Source organism: Oryzias melastigma, linkage group LG6 (assembly GCF_002922805.2).
Source record: "Oryzias melastigma strain HK-1 linkage group LG6, ASM292280v2, whole genome shotgun sequence".
Lineage (NCBI taxonomy): Eukaryota > Metazoa > Chordata > Actinopteri > Beloniformes > Adrianichthyidae > Oryzias > Oryzias melastigma.
Window position 1 is genome coordinate 25673427 of NC_050517.1, and position 16344 is coordinate 25689770.

The following is a 16344-nucleotide window of genomic DNA, read 5'->3' on the forward strand; positions in this document are numbered from 1 at the left end:
CTAACCCTTTAAGATTCCAAACACAGTGATGATACCTGTGAATGGTCAGGCAGGTTAAAGTTTTGGATCACAGCTCATTCTCTAACAATCTCTTCAGTGAACAGTTTATGAGCGCTGCATATTCTAGCCGGGCTTCCTCCGGGAAGAAATTCAACATTGGCTGCACGTACTTAAAAAATTATACGTGAATAGTCACTTTCTTTTTTTTTTAGAAATTATGTGCGACTGATAATATTTAGCTTCAGACACACTTAAAATACATGCGGGCAATGCAGCAATGTGCATCTTGGCTGCACATATTATGTGAGATCAACTGGAATTTCCATCAGTTTTTGTGCTGGTTGCATGTAAATATGTGCGAATAACATCAGCCGTGTTTTAAGAAACATTAAAACATCAAACTTTAAGAAAATAAATATATATATATATATATATATATATATATATATATCGACGATAAACCGAACTAGCATGCAGCTTGCTACAACACACTTCCCAGCCTGATTTCTCTCTAATAAAATTACTATTGTGAGATTACTATCCTGTGATGATTCCTCTTGATCGAAATATTTTGTTGTCGTGGTCAATTGCAAAACATTCTGTGATTCTTTGCGTACTCGTTCAGACCTGCTCCATTCTTCACTCAGGGAGACTCAATACATAGCAATGCTGGATGTACTGTCAGGCCGTATGTCACGTGATGGCCAATCCAGTAATATATATCAATGCTTGAAATATTTCAGTGTGATGATGAATCAGTGTGACCAGGTTAAGGAGCACTTGTTTGTGGCTATGATGCTTTATTTCCTTCTTATAGTCAGCACCGCAACACAGATTTGATGTTTTCTCACCAGCAGAAGACGTAAACGTGTATTTCACCGCTCATTTCCACGTCTGTCTTTTTGTTGAGAACTGAACACGTAACTCTGATCCAACAAGTTGCTGAATTAGAATCTTTTGCTGTGAAGTTCAGAACTTTTAATTTTACAACGGATCAAAAGATGACCGGAGTGAGACTTAAGCGCTGAGCAGTCTATCAACACTGATGTTTATTTATTGTCAGCTGAATATGAGAACCTCGAGCACAACACGGGAAATGAAAGTGAGTAAACTTGAAGTACCTTTCTTAACTGATGGTCGATCATGACGTTGTGAGGTTTGACGTCTCTGTGCATGATTCCCATGCTGTGACAGTAATCCAGAGCCTGGAACATCAACATGACAGACGGATCAAACCGGGCCGGAGCAGAACCTGAAGTCCACCTTTCTGAGGTCTCACCTTCAGCAGCTCGTACATGTAGAAACGGATGTCATAATCTGTCAGCTTCTGGTACAGTTCCTGCAGAGGAAGCAGATCTGGAGTTAAAGACGCAGATGACGACCATGAGGAGGAGGAGGAGGAGCTTACCTTGAAGTCTGTGTTGTTGATGCATTCAAAGACCAGAGCTGGAGTTCTGGACTGAAGAGGAGAAAAAAAATCTGTAAGTCTTTAGGAAAGAGACACACAACAACGCACAAATACACACATCAACACCATACACACACATACATATGTGCACGACATACGACAAAAAAATAAATCAACAATTAAAAGAAAAAAAACGAAATCTTTTTGGACATTAACAAAAACACAGATTTCTCTGAATATTTGAACTGAAACAAAGGAGAGAACAAAACATCAATGAAATATTAAAACAGAAATCTACAAAAACAACTTCTATTTCTACAATCCAACAAGATCGATCTGTCAGAAGCAGAATCAAATCGACTTACGCCATAAAAAAAAACATTTCAAAATGAAATAAATCGATAATCGATCTTAGAAGATACTATTGGGATTGAAGCCGGATAAGTTTATTTCACTGTAACGTAAAAATGAATTGTTACAGTCCTACAAAATCCAAACTCAACTGAAGGAAACAACAACAGGAGGACTTCAAACTCAAGCTGAAGCTTCAAATATTCTTCAGTTTTGTTTCTTCACTTCAGATAGATCTACATGTATGTAATGGTAGTTCATGTACAGAAACATTTTTTTCTTTTTTTGTCATTTTTTGTTCATCCAACCAGAAATTTAAAATAAAAAAAGAGCAGAAATACAGAAGAGACTTTGTATTTGTCTTTGCTTCTTTCTGGTATTCTTTCGTTGCATTGTCCAGAATAGTTGATTCATTATTTTGGTGGATTTGTTTTTAAGCATCAAAATAATAAAGTTCAGTCCTAACAGCCTTTTGGGATCATTTTAAAATGGATAAAATTGAATATTAATTCAATTTTTACTCCTTTTTTGGATACAGAATTGTTTTCTTTAAATATCTCCTTCCAATAAACAACGTTGAGTTCTGTTTATAGAATAAACAATAAGCATGGAAAGGCATGAATAACGACTACACGGCACCTTCTGGAATGTAAGTGAATCATTCCCAGCGTTATGTAAGCAGTCATAATGTGCAGTAATGAGGGATGATTGCAAAAATGCAGCAGGAGGATGAAAACAATCCAATTTATTGTTCCCGACTGATGTTTGGTGGGAGAAATCATCTGATCGTCATGATTAAAATCTACCTCCACACTGAAGATGCTTTGAGTGAAAGTTGAGCATCTTTGACTATAATTCCCAAATCATCTGCTTCATATTCCCTGAGAAGAAAAAAAAAAAAGCGTGCAGTATCAGCCAGCCTACCACGGGGTCTTTGACTGTGTCCACCAGCCGGATTATGTTGGTCCCTCCTCGCAGGTTTTCCAAAATCTTAATTTCTCGCTTGATCTTCTTCTTTTTCACTGGCTGAAAAAGAAAATGTTTTTTTTTAATCAGACTCAAAAAGAAGTCAGACGTTTGCTGAAGTGTTTCTGCTTTGAAATCTGCTGATTCTGCTTCTTCTCCTCGCCGCTGCCGCTCTTCAGCACGCCTGAGGTTGACGTTTACACCAAACCCCAGGCGGCGGCTCTTCAACCATCAGCTGTGACGCCACGCCACATCTTTGCTTTGGCTCTAAACTCTGCAGACATGCAGAATCCGGTGCAGCACACGGTAAATGGGAAGATTTCAGAGTTTAAACACCACCGAGAGCCAGCTTCTCCTTTAAATAAACAAGTCTGCACGTCCACAGCTGGATTAGAGGCGGAGCAATCCCCCAGGTTAAACCACTAATGAGCCGACACAAGAGTCCCTGTATCACCTCAGCAGCTTCTCTACGCAAACTTCATCGGGATGTGAGCAAACCAGCAGAAAAACACAACTTTTTTATATTTGGTGGCTTGGAGAGTTCATCCCTAAAACCTCAAGAGTTGAAAAAATATAATGCTAGTCTCTAGAGGGGCTGCAGGGACTGGAAACTGAGTTGTTTTTAGGTGTGCTTCTAACATTTTCTCCTGAAATCACAAACTGTTTTTAAGAGGTTAAACCATAAAACTGAACAGTGCTGCTCCTAAAATGTCGATTCTCTCATGACCGGAAATCTGGTCTCGAAAATATTGTCTGTTATATTAATTAAAAATAAATAAATAAATAAACCATGAATATTAGCAATGCTAACTTAAAAACCGTAATCATTATTATTTCTGAATAAATTAAGTCTAACAGAAAGTGTCATACAGGAAACTTCCCGTTATAGTGCATGCACACCGGACGCGGCGCGGGACTTTGAGCTTTGGGCAAGTGACATTTTCAGTGACTAAATCAAAGGGTAATAATACAGATTCAATAATACTCTGAAATATCTGGTGAACTCAGACACAGCGACGAGTTTGCTGGCGCCTCTTCAAAACATATAAACCCAAGCTACTCGCTCAACATCATCCATGTTTTCTATGATGCGTTTGTTCAACGAATGAAGCGATTTTGACGCTCCTGACGTGTCCGGTGTAAATGGAGCATAAGAAGATTCAATATGGCGCAACAGATTCAAGGTGCAGGAAAAAGGAGATCCAATGGTTAAAAATAATGAAAATATTTAATGGGAATAAAAAACAAACGAGTAGATAAAATTTTAGCTCAACAAATGATAAACTTCTGAAGATTCATGGCCTCAATCTAACGAAGAACAACAAAGAACAGGAACAAAACCATCACTGAAGCACTAACCTAATTCATTACAAAACACAGTGTGGTTATTCCAGAATATGCATTATTTCTGATCAGTTTATACTCTTATCAGTTAAGTGCGATTCATAATTTACAGATCAAACCTCGAGTTTTATTATTTGTTGTAATATGTTTGAATCATATATTTTGACTGGATGTATGAAAGCTGAAAAATGTATTTAATCACCTTCATTTATACATTTATTTAAGATCAGAATCAACAAAACTAACAGATAAAAACCTAAAGATTACTGTTACTTTATTAGAATTTATTCAATAATATTTCAAATAAAATCAGTTTTTCAGGACTTAGTTCAGTAAACTGATCTTCAGTCTCATGTTTTGCATTCAAAAAAAAAAAAATCGAGCACCTTCACCAAAACTTTTTTTTGAAGTTTTATTTCCTAGAGCATTCGGTTTGTTTATTTTATGCCTTTAAATCCAACATTATTCTGCAATTATAGAGCAATAACTACATTTCCTAAAGTGTATTCTTCCTACACTACTATTTTTGTAAAAATCACAAATTAGTGATCTCAATTTACACTCCAATGTTCAGGAACAGATTAGGAATACTCGGATATTTGCTAAAGTACTAGTTGGTTACTTCTGTTGCAGGTTTCTAATATTTATAATGCTTATAAGATAATGCAGATATGTATTCTAAAAGTGGAGAATGTGCTTGGAAATATATTTGCACTTTAAGATCCTCCTCAGATGTTAAAATAAAATTAATTTATTTAGCCTGAAATGCTTTCCAGGAAAAAAGTGAAAAAATGAAGAAGCAAGGAAACTTTATTTACAGGAGGAGGTGATGATTGGAGCTTTAACCCCCTTTTTTTCCAAATCAAAGGAAAACCAGGATCTGTTCGTCCTGCAGAAACTGTCATAAGTCCAGCTCAGCTAATAACACGCGTTTGGAGGAGAAATTGAATAGTTTGCAATCACATCAACTCAAATATTGAAAAAATCTAAGATGTTAAACTTCAAAACTGTTAGTCTACTGCTTCTTAATCATTTCATTATTCCTCAAATTATTCATGCAGCAGCATCATCCCATCCCTCTCAGTGACCTGATGCAGCATCAAAACTTTCTTTTTTAAATATAAAATAGAATACAGGTTTTTGTGGATGATAGATGAATATGTGGACTGACCATCAGCAGACGCTCACCTTCAGGATCTTGACCACCACCTTCTCGTTGTTGGTGATGTTGATGGCCTCAAACACCTCGCTGTACTTCCCTCTGCCCAGCTTCCTCACCAGCTGGTAGTCCTCCTGGTTGCTATGGGAATAGACCAAAACACGTCACGTGGTTAAAAAGTTAAAAATACGTCGGGCCTCCGCGTGTAATTAAAGCAGATGTGGGCGTGGAGCGAGGCGGCAGACTCGATTGGACCCTCTGTCATGAGGAGGAAGAACATCCTCCACCTGCCTCCTCCTCCTGCCTCCACACATCAATCATCTGCTCAGATTAAGTGACGTCCTCACTTCCAGTTGGGAACGTGGGCCTCGTAATCCCAGTACTCCCGGCTCTTCAGCGTGTTAACGTCGGCGTACACTCGGGACTTGCTACCGGCCACTGGACCCGGCATGGCGAGACCCCTGGAGCCTGGAGGTGGGCGTCCGGGAGACCTGATGGGGTGTGGATGATGAGCCGGCAGGAGGAGGAGAGGTGTGCGGCGTGATGACGATGAGGAGGATGATGAGGATGAGGAGGGAGTCCGCGAGTGGGTGTGAAGCTGAACTCGCCAGCCAGCTGGCTTCAGAAGGGGAGCAGGGGACGTGGAGGAGGATGTCCGCCGGGAGTGATGCGGATATTACACCCGGGGAGAGGGGCGCATCGGGAGGATGAGGTAGAGAAAAGAGGGGAGTCCGGGCGGAACTCCCACTGCGGGTCCGGAGCGCGCGTGAGGGTCTCCCCGCCGTCAATCAGCCGTGGATGTGACGGGTCGGTAGCGGGGGGTCGTCCAGAGGCAGATGGGGGTTGGAGAGGCACGGCGATCGATGCTGTTAGCTAACGTTAGCCAAAGAAGCTACTTCAGCGCGGGGATGTCGCACCGAGCGGGAGCGCGCAGCTCCGTGCACCAACATCGGCGTAGCCCGCTTCATGTGGGGGAGCAGCGCCGCGGGGGCCCCGGTGCCTGACGCCGGAGCAGACGGCCCGGAATTCAGGACTTTCTTCGGCGGGCGCAGACCTCCCCAGCCGAGAGCGCAGGGAAGGGAGGCGGGATGCGACTGCGGAGGAGCAGGAGAGCCGCCCGGATGTGAAAGCAGCCGGCAGTCGGAATGAAGGTGCGTCACAGCGCCCTCTGCTGGCGAGGGTGTGGTATCAGCAAGAAATGCATCCAAAGTAAATAATTTAAAAAAACTCACCTTATAAGACTATATTCCAGTAACACAGGCATCATTTATCTTTATTTTAAAGATTACAAAAATGTAATCTAATAATATCTAAGTATGTTTAGTATATTTATGACCACGTCTTCATTAGAATATTCAAATGGTGTTGTTCATGTCATTATAATTAGCTTTATGTTTACCAATACATAATATCTTATGTTTATAGTTTGCCCATATCATTTTTTTGTAAGTATATTTGAACTTTTGGGTGTTTCTGAGTAGTTTTTGTTCTGGATCGAAGATATTCCACAATTTTGGCCTACACAAATATGAGAACAAATGTTTCAAATCAAAATTTCCTAAACTGCAATCAAAAAGTACAATTTTGAAAATATAACGGTGAAAAAAAATGAAAAGTTACTTTGCAAAATCCCACGTTTTCAAAATTTCTTTAGTTGTTTAAAAAATATATATTTTCATTTGTGACCTTCATAAACTTGGTTATATTTAACTCTTATAACTCACACCCCAACTGTAAAGGGCTTGTCAGTAAAGCAGATTAGGATAAGCAAAGGCAAAAGGGAAATTTAGCTTGTATATGAATATAAGAAAATGTTTTACATTTATTTAGTCAAAACATGCAAAAATACTTCTTTAGCAGCACACATCCCCGATTTATAAACAGCAAAAAAAGTTTTATTTGTTAGTGCCTCGTGTAATTAAATGCTACATACAGATCACTTTAAACATGGATAAACTGCCGTTGCCACAAAGACTTTTTCTTTTCAAAGATTTTAACATCCTTCACATAATCTACAGTACAATGAAATGAAAAAAAAGACATAAAAGTAAAAAAAAAGGCAGAACAGAAGAGGGATGTCAGCACCAGTTCTCAGTAGAACAAACAGACAGCGAGCATGCAGGGCTGGTGACATTAATTTGTGCTTATAATGGAGCTTTTTAGTCTCCTCCCCCCTCGCCAGCTGACTTTTCTTATTTATTTATTTTTTAATCAATCAAGAATTGACGAGGAGTTACTCTTTGGTTTTTTAAAAAATGTACACTTAAACCTACTGATGAGTTCCAAACCCAGATATTCACTTTTGATGACATGCAGACTTATTTCTTGGCTAAAAGTGGGAGACACCCATGATGCTTTGTGTTCAAACCGCCGTTCAGAGACCAGATGGTCACTAATATGCAACCAGCAAAGGCCTCTGGGAATTTAGACCTCACTTGAATTTAAAGTACACCAACACAATGAAATAAAACACTTGAGATCTTAAAGTCTGGAAATGCTAGACCAGTAAACTAAAACAGCAGCTGAGCATCTCGTCTTGACTTGAGGGCAAAAAAAATGTTTTTAGCTAAGATCAAATTAAAAATGCTCCTTTTTATCCGCAATAGCACAATTAGCAGCTTGGACTGGACTGAAGAAAAGAAAGGAAAGGAGTAAAGTGATACGTTTTGATAAAAGAACAAAGGGTGAAGTCAACAATTAAGCTCCACCCCCTGAAACCAGCTGCTTAAGAGATTTGAATTTAAAAATTGAGTTTGGAGTTAAAGTTAGGACCTTGTAAGTCTATAAAATCATATATCCATCTTCTTCCACTTTATCCGGGACCCGATCGCGGGGGCAGCAGTCTAAGCAAAGATGCCCAGACTTCCCTCTCCCCGGCCACTTTTTCCAGCTCCTCTGGGGGGACCCCGAGGCGTTCCCAGGCCAGCCGAGAAACAGTCTCTCCAGGGTGTCCTGGGTCTTCCTCGGGGCCTCCCCCCAGTGGGATATGCCCGGAACACCTCTCCAGGGAGGCGTCCAGGAGGCATCCGGACCAGATGCCCGAACCACATCAACTGGCTCCTCTCGATGCGGAGGAGAAGCGGCTCTACTCAGAGTTCTCTCAGCGGGTGACTGAGCTCCTCACCCTATCTCTAAGGGAGCGCCCAGCCACCCTCCGGAGAAAACTCATTTCAGCCGCTGTAGTATAAAATCAATATTTTTAAGTTACTTTGTAACACTGCTATGAGAAGAAGTCAAATCGAGATGAAAAGACAGGAAGGAGAGACGAGGAGAAGAAGGATGGGTGGGGTTTCTGAAGCATAATCTCAATAAAATCTTCCGTTCTGGAGCAGGAACACGACTCCATCACACACGAAAACACAAAGAGCAGGTTCATCCTGCAGAGACCTTTCAAACAAGTGAGCTTCCAATCTCAACAACAATAATAATAATAATAATAATAAAAAGGCCATTCAGTCCACTTTTCTCTGTTTGACAGGATTTACATTTTTACATTCACACATCTCTCCTGCAGAAAAAAGACAAAAGTACAAAAGAAAACAACCAAAAAGAGCTTCTTTTTTTGCTCCAGTATAAAGTTTCAAAATACAAAACAAGTTTCTCAGAACACTTTTTTTTTCCTTCATCTTCTTTTTAAAGAAAGACTCCTCCTGACATTCCCAGCCTCTAGGCTCAATAACACTCACACATGGTATGTACAGGTTGGCCAGAACTCATCGGCTCAAACGCAGGTCTGAAGTCCTAAAAGCACCAAACTTCTGCAGGATATTTTTGAAACATCTGCATCAGAAAACATTGGTGGAGATCTATGAAGGTCTAAAAGTGACAATTAACTAAACATGCTAGAAAACTATTTAAATTGGTATTAATTAGAATAAATGTGTTTAGTACATAATTTCTTTAACCTTAAGACAGAAATAAACAACTTTTGACTCAACTTTTTTTTAAATAAGTGCACAATTTTACCATAAATGTATTAATTTTACACTTTTGTTGCAGATTTTTTTCAGTCATTTCAACTTTTACTTTTTAACTGATAACTGAATAATCCTATCAAATAATCATATTTTATTTTAAAAAATTAAAGTTGCCATTTAAATTAGCCTAATTTTTATTAATATTATCATTTAATTTGTTAAATTTTGACAATTTTTTTCTTTCAAATTTTTAAGTAATTATGGAATATTTTTAAACACATTTTTTTCATGTTTTTTGGCACTTCTAGACCTCCATACATGTCACCGTTTGGAGCTTTTGCCGAGTCTGCACTCTTAAGTCTTACTGGCATTGTAACATAAAAAAAGAGCAGCCATGAATATCATGGCTCGCACAGGTCCACCACGGTCCTGACGAATACTTCCAACACACAGAATACATTCCCAAACCCCCCACCCCTTAATACTGTTTCACTTCACACGAGCGGACGAGCATCTTAAGGATAAAATCAGGACAAAACGTAAAGCCAGGAGGAAGAGGAGGGTTCACCTTTACGAATCGTTTTGTGCTTTTCACAGTTTGCCTGTGAAATTGTTACAAAATTTGTTTGAGTTTTTCTATTTCATCAGGAAGATTCAGACAGGAAAAGGTGGGATGAGGAGAAAACTGGGTCTCAATTACACCTTAATCTGCCTCTTTAAGGCTAATCTCTCCTTAGAACTAAGATTTAGTTAAGGGTTTTGCACAAGACCTCTTCAAAAAAACCAAAGTTAAGGCATATTACTGCAGACGGATAGTTTAAGTACTTTAAACTTCCTCCAGACTGAACTCAAATATCGTAACTAGCTAAAGGTTTGAACTGCAAAGGTAACTGAAAGAGCACAAAGGTGATCCTCCGACATGTGGAGGTCAGGCTGCAGATTCAGGAGAGGTACTGAGGTCGTTTGTGCAGATTTATGTCATTCTGTTAAACTTCAAAATCTAACCATAAAAGGAAGTTTCACATTAATTAGTGGGTTTTTCTGTCTGCTTCCTTCAAAATAAGAGCGCTTCAACTCCTTAAGGGATTTTTTCTGACAAAAACATGGTAACGGAAAAGGGCGGGCCTTAAACGGCGGCACTGACTGCGGGGGATGCTCATTGCCAAACAAAGGAGGATGTGGACGTTCTGCTTTGGCCTCAGATGCACTGGGACATGTCGTAGCCGCCTCCCTCGGCTGTGTGCTGCACCGTGTGGTCCTGCAATGACCCCAAGTCGCTGAAGCGCTCCCCGCACCACACGCACTTGAACTGGCCCTCCCTGGAGTGCGTGCTCTGGTGTTTGGTCAAGTGTTCGCGCTGCTTGAAGGCTTTGTCGCAGTGGTCACATTTGAAGGGTTTCTCGCCCGTGTGCACGCGCCTGTGGCGGTTCACGTCCGACGTGTATTTGAACCTCTTCTCACAGTCGGGACACTTAAGTGGTTTTTCCCGCGACGGGTCGCAGCGGTGCTCCACGAACTCGGAGGAGGAGACAAAGCGGCGCTCGCACAGCGAGCACTTCAGTGGCTTCTCCTGGCAGTGAGAGTTCTGGTGGCGCTGCAGCGTGGAGCTTTTCTTGTAGCCCTTCCCGCACACGTCGCACTTGTACGGCTTGTCGAGGGAGGCGCTGGACGACTCGCCACACTTGTGCCGGAGCAGCTCTCCTGACTGGCTGAACTCCTTCTGACAGGAGGCGCACTTAAAGAGGTTGTCCATGCCGTGCACGTGCTGATGGTACAGAAGGTGGGAGGGCTGCATGAAGCCCTTGTCGCACAGGTTGCATTTGAAGGGCCGGTCGGTGGGGTCTTTGTGCATGCGTCTGTGGCGTGCCAAGGCGTACTGCTGCTTGAAGCTCATCTGACACTCGTCACAGTGGAAGGGGCGCTCCTCTGAGTGCGTGCGCTCGTGCTGGCGCAGGTCGGAAGGCCGCTTGAAGCCCTTCCCGCACGCAGCGCAGCGGAAGGGCCGCGAGCCCTGCGGGTGGCAGGGGTGGTGCAGGAGCTCGGACGACTCCTTAAAGTGCAGCTCGCACAGGTTGCATTTGAACAGGTGCTCTCCGGAGTGCACGTACATGTGGCGCACCAGGTGGGAGCGGTGCTTGAAGCTCTTCTCGCAAACGGCGCACTTGAACGGCCGCTCGTTGCTGTGCGTGCGCTGGTGGTGCTGCAGGTGCGAGGACTGGCTGAAGGCCTTGTCGCACGTGTCACATTTGAAGGGTTTTTCACCGGTGTGCACCCTCTCGTGCCGCGTCAGCTCCGACAGGTGTTTGAAGCCTTTCTGGCACACGGAGCACTTGTAGGGCCGGTCTCGGGCTGATGGGAAGGGCAGGATGGAGGAGCTGCTGCTGGCCGGGTCACTGCTGGTCTGCTGGGAGTTGGAGGAGGTGGGCGTGGTGTTCCCAGAGGAACTGGGTCGGTACGTCTTCTCGCATATGGAGCACTTCATGGGGTTGCCGCTGTTGTGGGACGTGTGGTGCGCCGCCAGGGAGGTGAGGAGGGAGAAGCCCATTTTGCAGACGCCGCAGACAAACGGCTTCTGCTCCACCTGCACGCACTGATGCTCTAGCAAGTCTGTGGCCTGATGGAAAATCTTCAGGCACTGTGTGCACTGGAAGGACCTGTCCTGAGTCACCACGCACTGATGCTCCAGCGGGTTCGCCAGGTGGGAGATGTCGTGTCCACAGGTCTCACATTTATGCGCCTCCTCGGCACCGACCTGCAGGGAGTTCTGTTGGTTCTGCTGCTGCTGTTCGAGCTGGCTCTGCTGCTGCTGCAGAGACGCAGCGTCTGACTGCAGAACAATCCCATAAACAGTACAGCCCAGAGCATTCTCTGTTGCCGCGGGGATGTTGTGGACGACGGGAGGAGCGACGGTGTGCTGCTGCCAGGTCTCAGTCATGCGAGTTCGGGCATAAGGATTCAGTTTGGCACCCGGAGATGCCCAACTACCAAAAGAAAAGAGGAGAAGAAATTAGTGAAGCCCAACAACTGAAATCTGTGCACCTAAAAAGAAAAAACTCACTCCATGTCTGGAGAGGCTCCTTGTGAGGGGGCCGTGACTGGAGAACTAAGATGCTGGGAAAGGTGGAATCAGATCCACAACCCCTCTTTTATCTCTTCGTTTCCAGCTGCATCTGCAAACAAAACAGTAAAAAACATATTTTGACAAAAAAACTAGAATTGAGGTCAATCATTACAACTTTTCCAAATTGAGAGGAAAAAAGTCTGTAAGTAAAAGTTAACGAACAACTGATGTTCGCTGCAAAGCATACTGAAAGCACAACTGCAGAATAGGACTAAAGCTGCAGCTTTTAGACATAGAAGTGGAGGAAAATTATAAAATGACCTTGACTAAAATGCATTAAAACTTAAAAACCCACTCAAATGAAAATTGTGTTTTTTCGGTGTTTTAAATATGTTCTTGTGACATTTTTGTCATGGAGGACATATATCAAGAAAAATTAGCTTAAAAATCCATTTATGAGTATTTCTTTATTCAAACTGTTGGGAATCAGGAGCAAATATTGTTGTAAAAAGCTTGTAGAAGGAATCCAGATGCAACAGCCGGAAAGCCACAAGCTCCCTGCTCAGTTTCATTAACTTGCAGACAAATAGATCCATCTACGTCTTCATTTTGCTCATCTGACCTGGTACCTGGCTCAGAACTATAAAGGCTTGCGCTGCTTTTCTCCTTCAGAATCTACTGGAATTACGTTGATTGTGTAAATGGTTGAAAAGTTACAGCATGTTTAAGATTTTGTGCTTTCTACAGGCAGTTTAGTTTAGAAAGTTGACACGGTGAAATGAAGAAGTTTGCTTATTTGGCTGAGTCATCAACCAAGACAAAAAGAGAAGTGAACATTTTTGATCAAGTTGTGGCTTTAAGTACTTAAAGGTCTCCACTTTCTCCATCTCTGCTCTCTGTAACCTCACTATTCCCACTGAGTCTCATTTCTACACAGATACTGTCTTTTTGCAGCAAACATCCACCTTTTTGGATTTCTCCACCTGCTACCACTACAGATCACAATGTCATCTGCAAACATGATGGTCTACAGAAATTTCTGTCTGACCTCATCTCCCAGTTTGTTCATCACCACAGCAATCAAGAAGCTGATCCTTGGTGCAGTCCCACCACCACCTTGAACCACAGCACCTTCCTCTGTATCCTGTCAGACTTTCTCAACATCTACAAAGAAACACTCCAGCATCCTCACTGCAAATATTCCATCTGTGGTTTTCTTTTTATGAATGAAACCACTAATTCTTACAACTAACCTCAACCTAACTTCCACTTCTCATTCCAATAGCCTCATTGTTTGACTCGTCAGATTTATCGTCTGATCTATTTTAAGCGTTCCCAGTGGTCTTTTAATGATTGTCTTTTTTTAGCCAAAAAAAAAAACCCTGTGTCATTTTCTAGGACATAGTTTCTGCAGAACAGCAGTTGAAATTCGCCTCCAAGTTGTGGCGGGACTGTTGCCTTAATTTCCCATCATCCCTTTGTTTACACTCTCTCCCACTAGCTTACAGCATAGACATTCTAATAATAATGCTTTTCACGACAATGGCTTACAGCCCCAAACTAACATTATAGATGCAATAAAAATGGTGAGCAATATTAAAGTTCTCCAAGCGTACAGTTGTGAGTCATATGCCAATTGAGACGAGGAAAATGAAGACATCCATGGATCTGTTTGTCAGCAAGCAGGTGCATCAGAATAGAGGAGCTTGTGGTCTTCTGCTGAGCGTAGATTTTACGTAACAACTACAAGCTTTCTCAAACAACATGCTTCTGTCTGCTCCTGATTCACATCAATTTTAAATAAAAAATATTGATAATTGCAGTTTTAATCTTCATTATTTTATGTATTTCCTCTATAATGAGAAAAATAATACATGCTAGCAACACCTAAAACAATTTTCCTTGGAGGGGCTCTTCTAAACGTGTTCATACCTGAACAGGGATGTTGTCAGGAGGATACGCTGTCCTTCCACTCTTCATCTACACTGATCTTGGCTACTTCTTGCTCTACAACATGCACCTTTTCCACATTCTCCAAAATTTTCCTCATTCATCAGATCTTCAGAGTTCTCCTTCCATCTTTTTATCATACAGGTGGAACGTTGTACACCTCCATCCTGTCCTTGATTGTCCAAACCTGTTACACATCCTTCCATCTCTGCCTCGCCTGCACGGCTCCACCTCTTCCTATTTTGTGTCTAAGCTGTTTTGTTTAGCCTTGACCTCCACCTTGAACTAAATCACCATGTACTCTCAACACTCATGAACTTCTCCATTCCACTACCAACTCTCAATTCTAAGACCACAAAATGATGAATTATAAAGAAAATATATAATATGTGTATAACTTCAAAAAGGTTTCTGAAATAACATTTTAATTGAGAAATTTGGTCGGATTTTTGTCCCACTGATATTTAAGAAATATAAAAGGATACCTCCATTAGTTTATTATCATATCCATTTGTGCAGCTGTGGAATAACCTCAGAGGACTTGCTGATTCTGTTCAAACAATGGGGCTCCTGAGGATGTGCAGCAACATCCATCTGATGAACACCCCAAAACAAACCCTCTATCCAGGGTTTTGGTGGATTTTAATCCACCCTCCTGGCTGTGAGGTGTCATCTTCATGGACATCAGAAATCGAAATGCTCCGCGCTTCGCGGTAAAAGCGAACCGTAGCGTCTGCGCATCACAGCGTTTTCGTCTCCAGGCGAAGATCTTTGGTAATCTGGATAGGCTAGCTAGCCGCTTAGCTTAACCACCTGCTAGCAGAGGCGCAGAAGAGATGCGCGTTAGCCCGGAGAACGACCCCCTGAAACATCCGTCTGCTGCTCAAAACCCCGCACTAAGCGGAACCCCGGCGTGGTCGTACCTGGAGTTCGGGATAATCCCCGAAACGACACCCGGTGTTCGTTCGGCAACGAGGCAGGGGGAGCCGTCCCCCTCGTCACCCCGCTGAACGCCGCTCGGATGCTCGCGTCGTTTCGTTGGTGGAGCCGCCGAGGAACGAAAATTTGGCCTCATTAAAAATGGGCGGAAATTCCTCCCGCGATTGACGGAGTCAACCCATCAACGGCGTCGTCTCACGTCGTCATATTTTCGAGTCGTGGTGCTTCCTCTCGGCCGGAGAGAAGAAAGACATTTTGGTCATTGATGCTAGCTAGCCGTTCGGCTAGTTGTGGAGCCCCTGCCCGCACGCGGGAACATGAATAACTAATAATTGATACCCAACAAATAAACGCACACTCTGAAACGATGGACCAAATTAAAAAAAAAAAAAAAAAAAAATAAAAACATGCAGTATTTTTTTCTTTCAAAGTTTAATTTACAAACAAACCCTTGGCAAAAAAGTAGTACCATTAAAAGTAGTATTAAGTACTGTATACTTGAGTATAGCAAGTATACTACAGACCGACCTGGAAGGGGGTCCAAACTTTTTGCAATGAGGGCTGTGAGGGTCTTCATTTTGATGTAGGACATATAATGTATAATGAATGAATGAATAGCTGTATTAATCCAGAAGGAAATTTAAAAGCGTCCAGCTGCTTGCAATCTCCATACACAAAAAATAAACCCTAAAAACACGTAAAATCTATCATTTAAAGAGTAAAAATATTAATATAAATATAATGGATCAATCAAATATTTATAATCTAAGCATATTACAGTAAAAAAAAAACACTGAAAATTTGAAATTCACTAAAGTATATTTTTAAAAAATCACCTCAAAATTGCGTGTCTTTATTTAAATCGTGAATCAAGAGCAGACAATAAATGCCATTGGAAAAACCTTGTAGCAAAGCATACAGTCAGCGGGCCACAAATTCGCTGCTCCAACAACTAAATCCCTGTTATTTTCCTCATCTGAATTGGCCTCTGGCTCAATACCATATGTCTGGATAGCTCCAATATTGCTCGTTATTTTTGTTGCATAGCTAATACTAGGTTGAAGGTGTGAGGGGCTTTAAGTTAGCAGGAAAGAAAGGGATGATGGGAAATTAGGGCAGGATTACTGCAACACGGGAGCCATGTCCTAGAAAACAACAAAGGTTTTTTGTTTGTTTGTTTGTTTGTTTGTTTTTTGCCCCAAAAAAATGCATATTCACAATTAAAAGACCACTGGGAATGCTTTTTATA

The 16344-nt window shown here is 42.0% G+C and overlaps 2 protein-coding genes across 4 annotated transcripts in view; both read right to left on the reverse strand.

The window, feature by feature from the left end:
* Positions 1 to 6372, reverse strand: part of csnk2a2b (casein kinase 2, alpha prime polypeptide b) — a 10484-nt gene extending 4112 nt beyond the window's left edge. Inside the window, exons 1-6 of one of the 2 annotated variants that reach the window (XM_024282325.2) lie at positions 5576 to 6370; positions 5258 to 5369; positions 2684 to 2785; positions 1409 to 1459; positions 1280 to 1339; positions 1122 to 1205 (exon numbers count right to left, since the gene is read on the reverse strand). In XM_024282325.2, the coding sequence (XP_024138093.1) occupies positions 1122 to 1205; positions 1280 to 1339; positions 1409 to 1459; positions 2684 to 2785; positions 5258 to 5369; positions 5576 to 5679 (513 nt within the window). In that variant the 5' untranslated portion in view covers positions 5680 to 6370. Of the gene's footprint in view, positions 1 to 1121; positions 1206 to 1279; positions 1340 to 1408; positions 1460 to 2683; positions 2786 to 5257; positions 5370 to 5575 lie in introns of both variants that reach the window. The other variant, XM_024282326.2, reaches the window with a different exon arrangement.
* A 729-nt stretch (positions 6373 to 7101) lies between these two features.
* Positions 7102 to 16122, reverse strand: znf319b (zinc finger protein 319b). Of its 2 annotated transcripts, none has more exons than XM_024282316.2 (3): positions 15080 to 16122; positions 12204 to 12315; positions 7102 to 12126 (listed from the first exon to the last, which is right to left on the reverse strand). In XM_024282316.2, exons 2-3 carry the CDS (start codon positions 12206 to 12208, stop codon positions 10344 to 10346), a joined length of 1788 nt encoding a protein of 595 aa, XP_024138084.1. In that variant the 5' UTR covers positions 12209 to 12315; positions 15080 to 16122; the 3' UTR covers positions 7102 to 10343. The 2 variants fall into 2 exon arrangements, with proteins under 2 accessions (XP_024138084.1, XP_036068378.1); XM_036212485.1 differs by having other exon boundaries at positions 14139 to 16122.
* Positions 16123 to 16344: the final 222 nt, after the last annotated feature.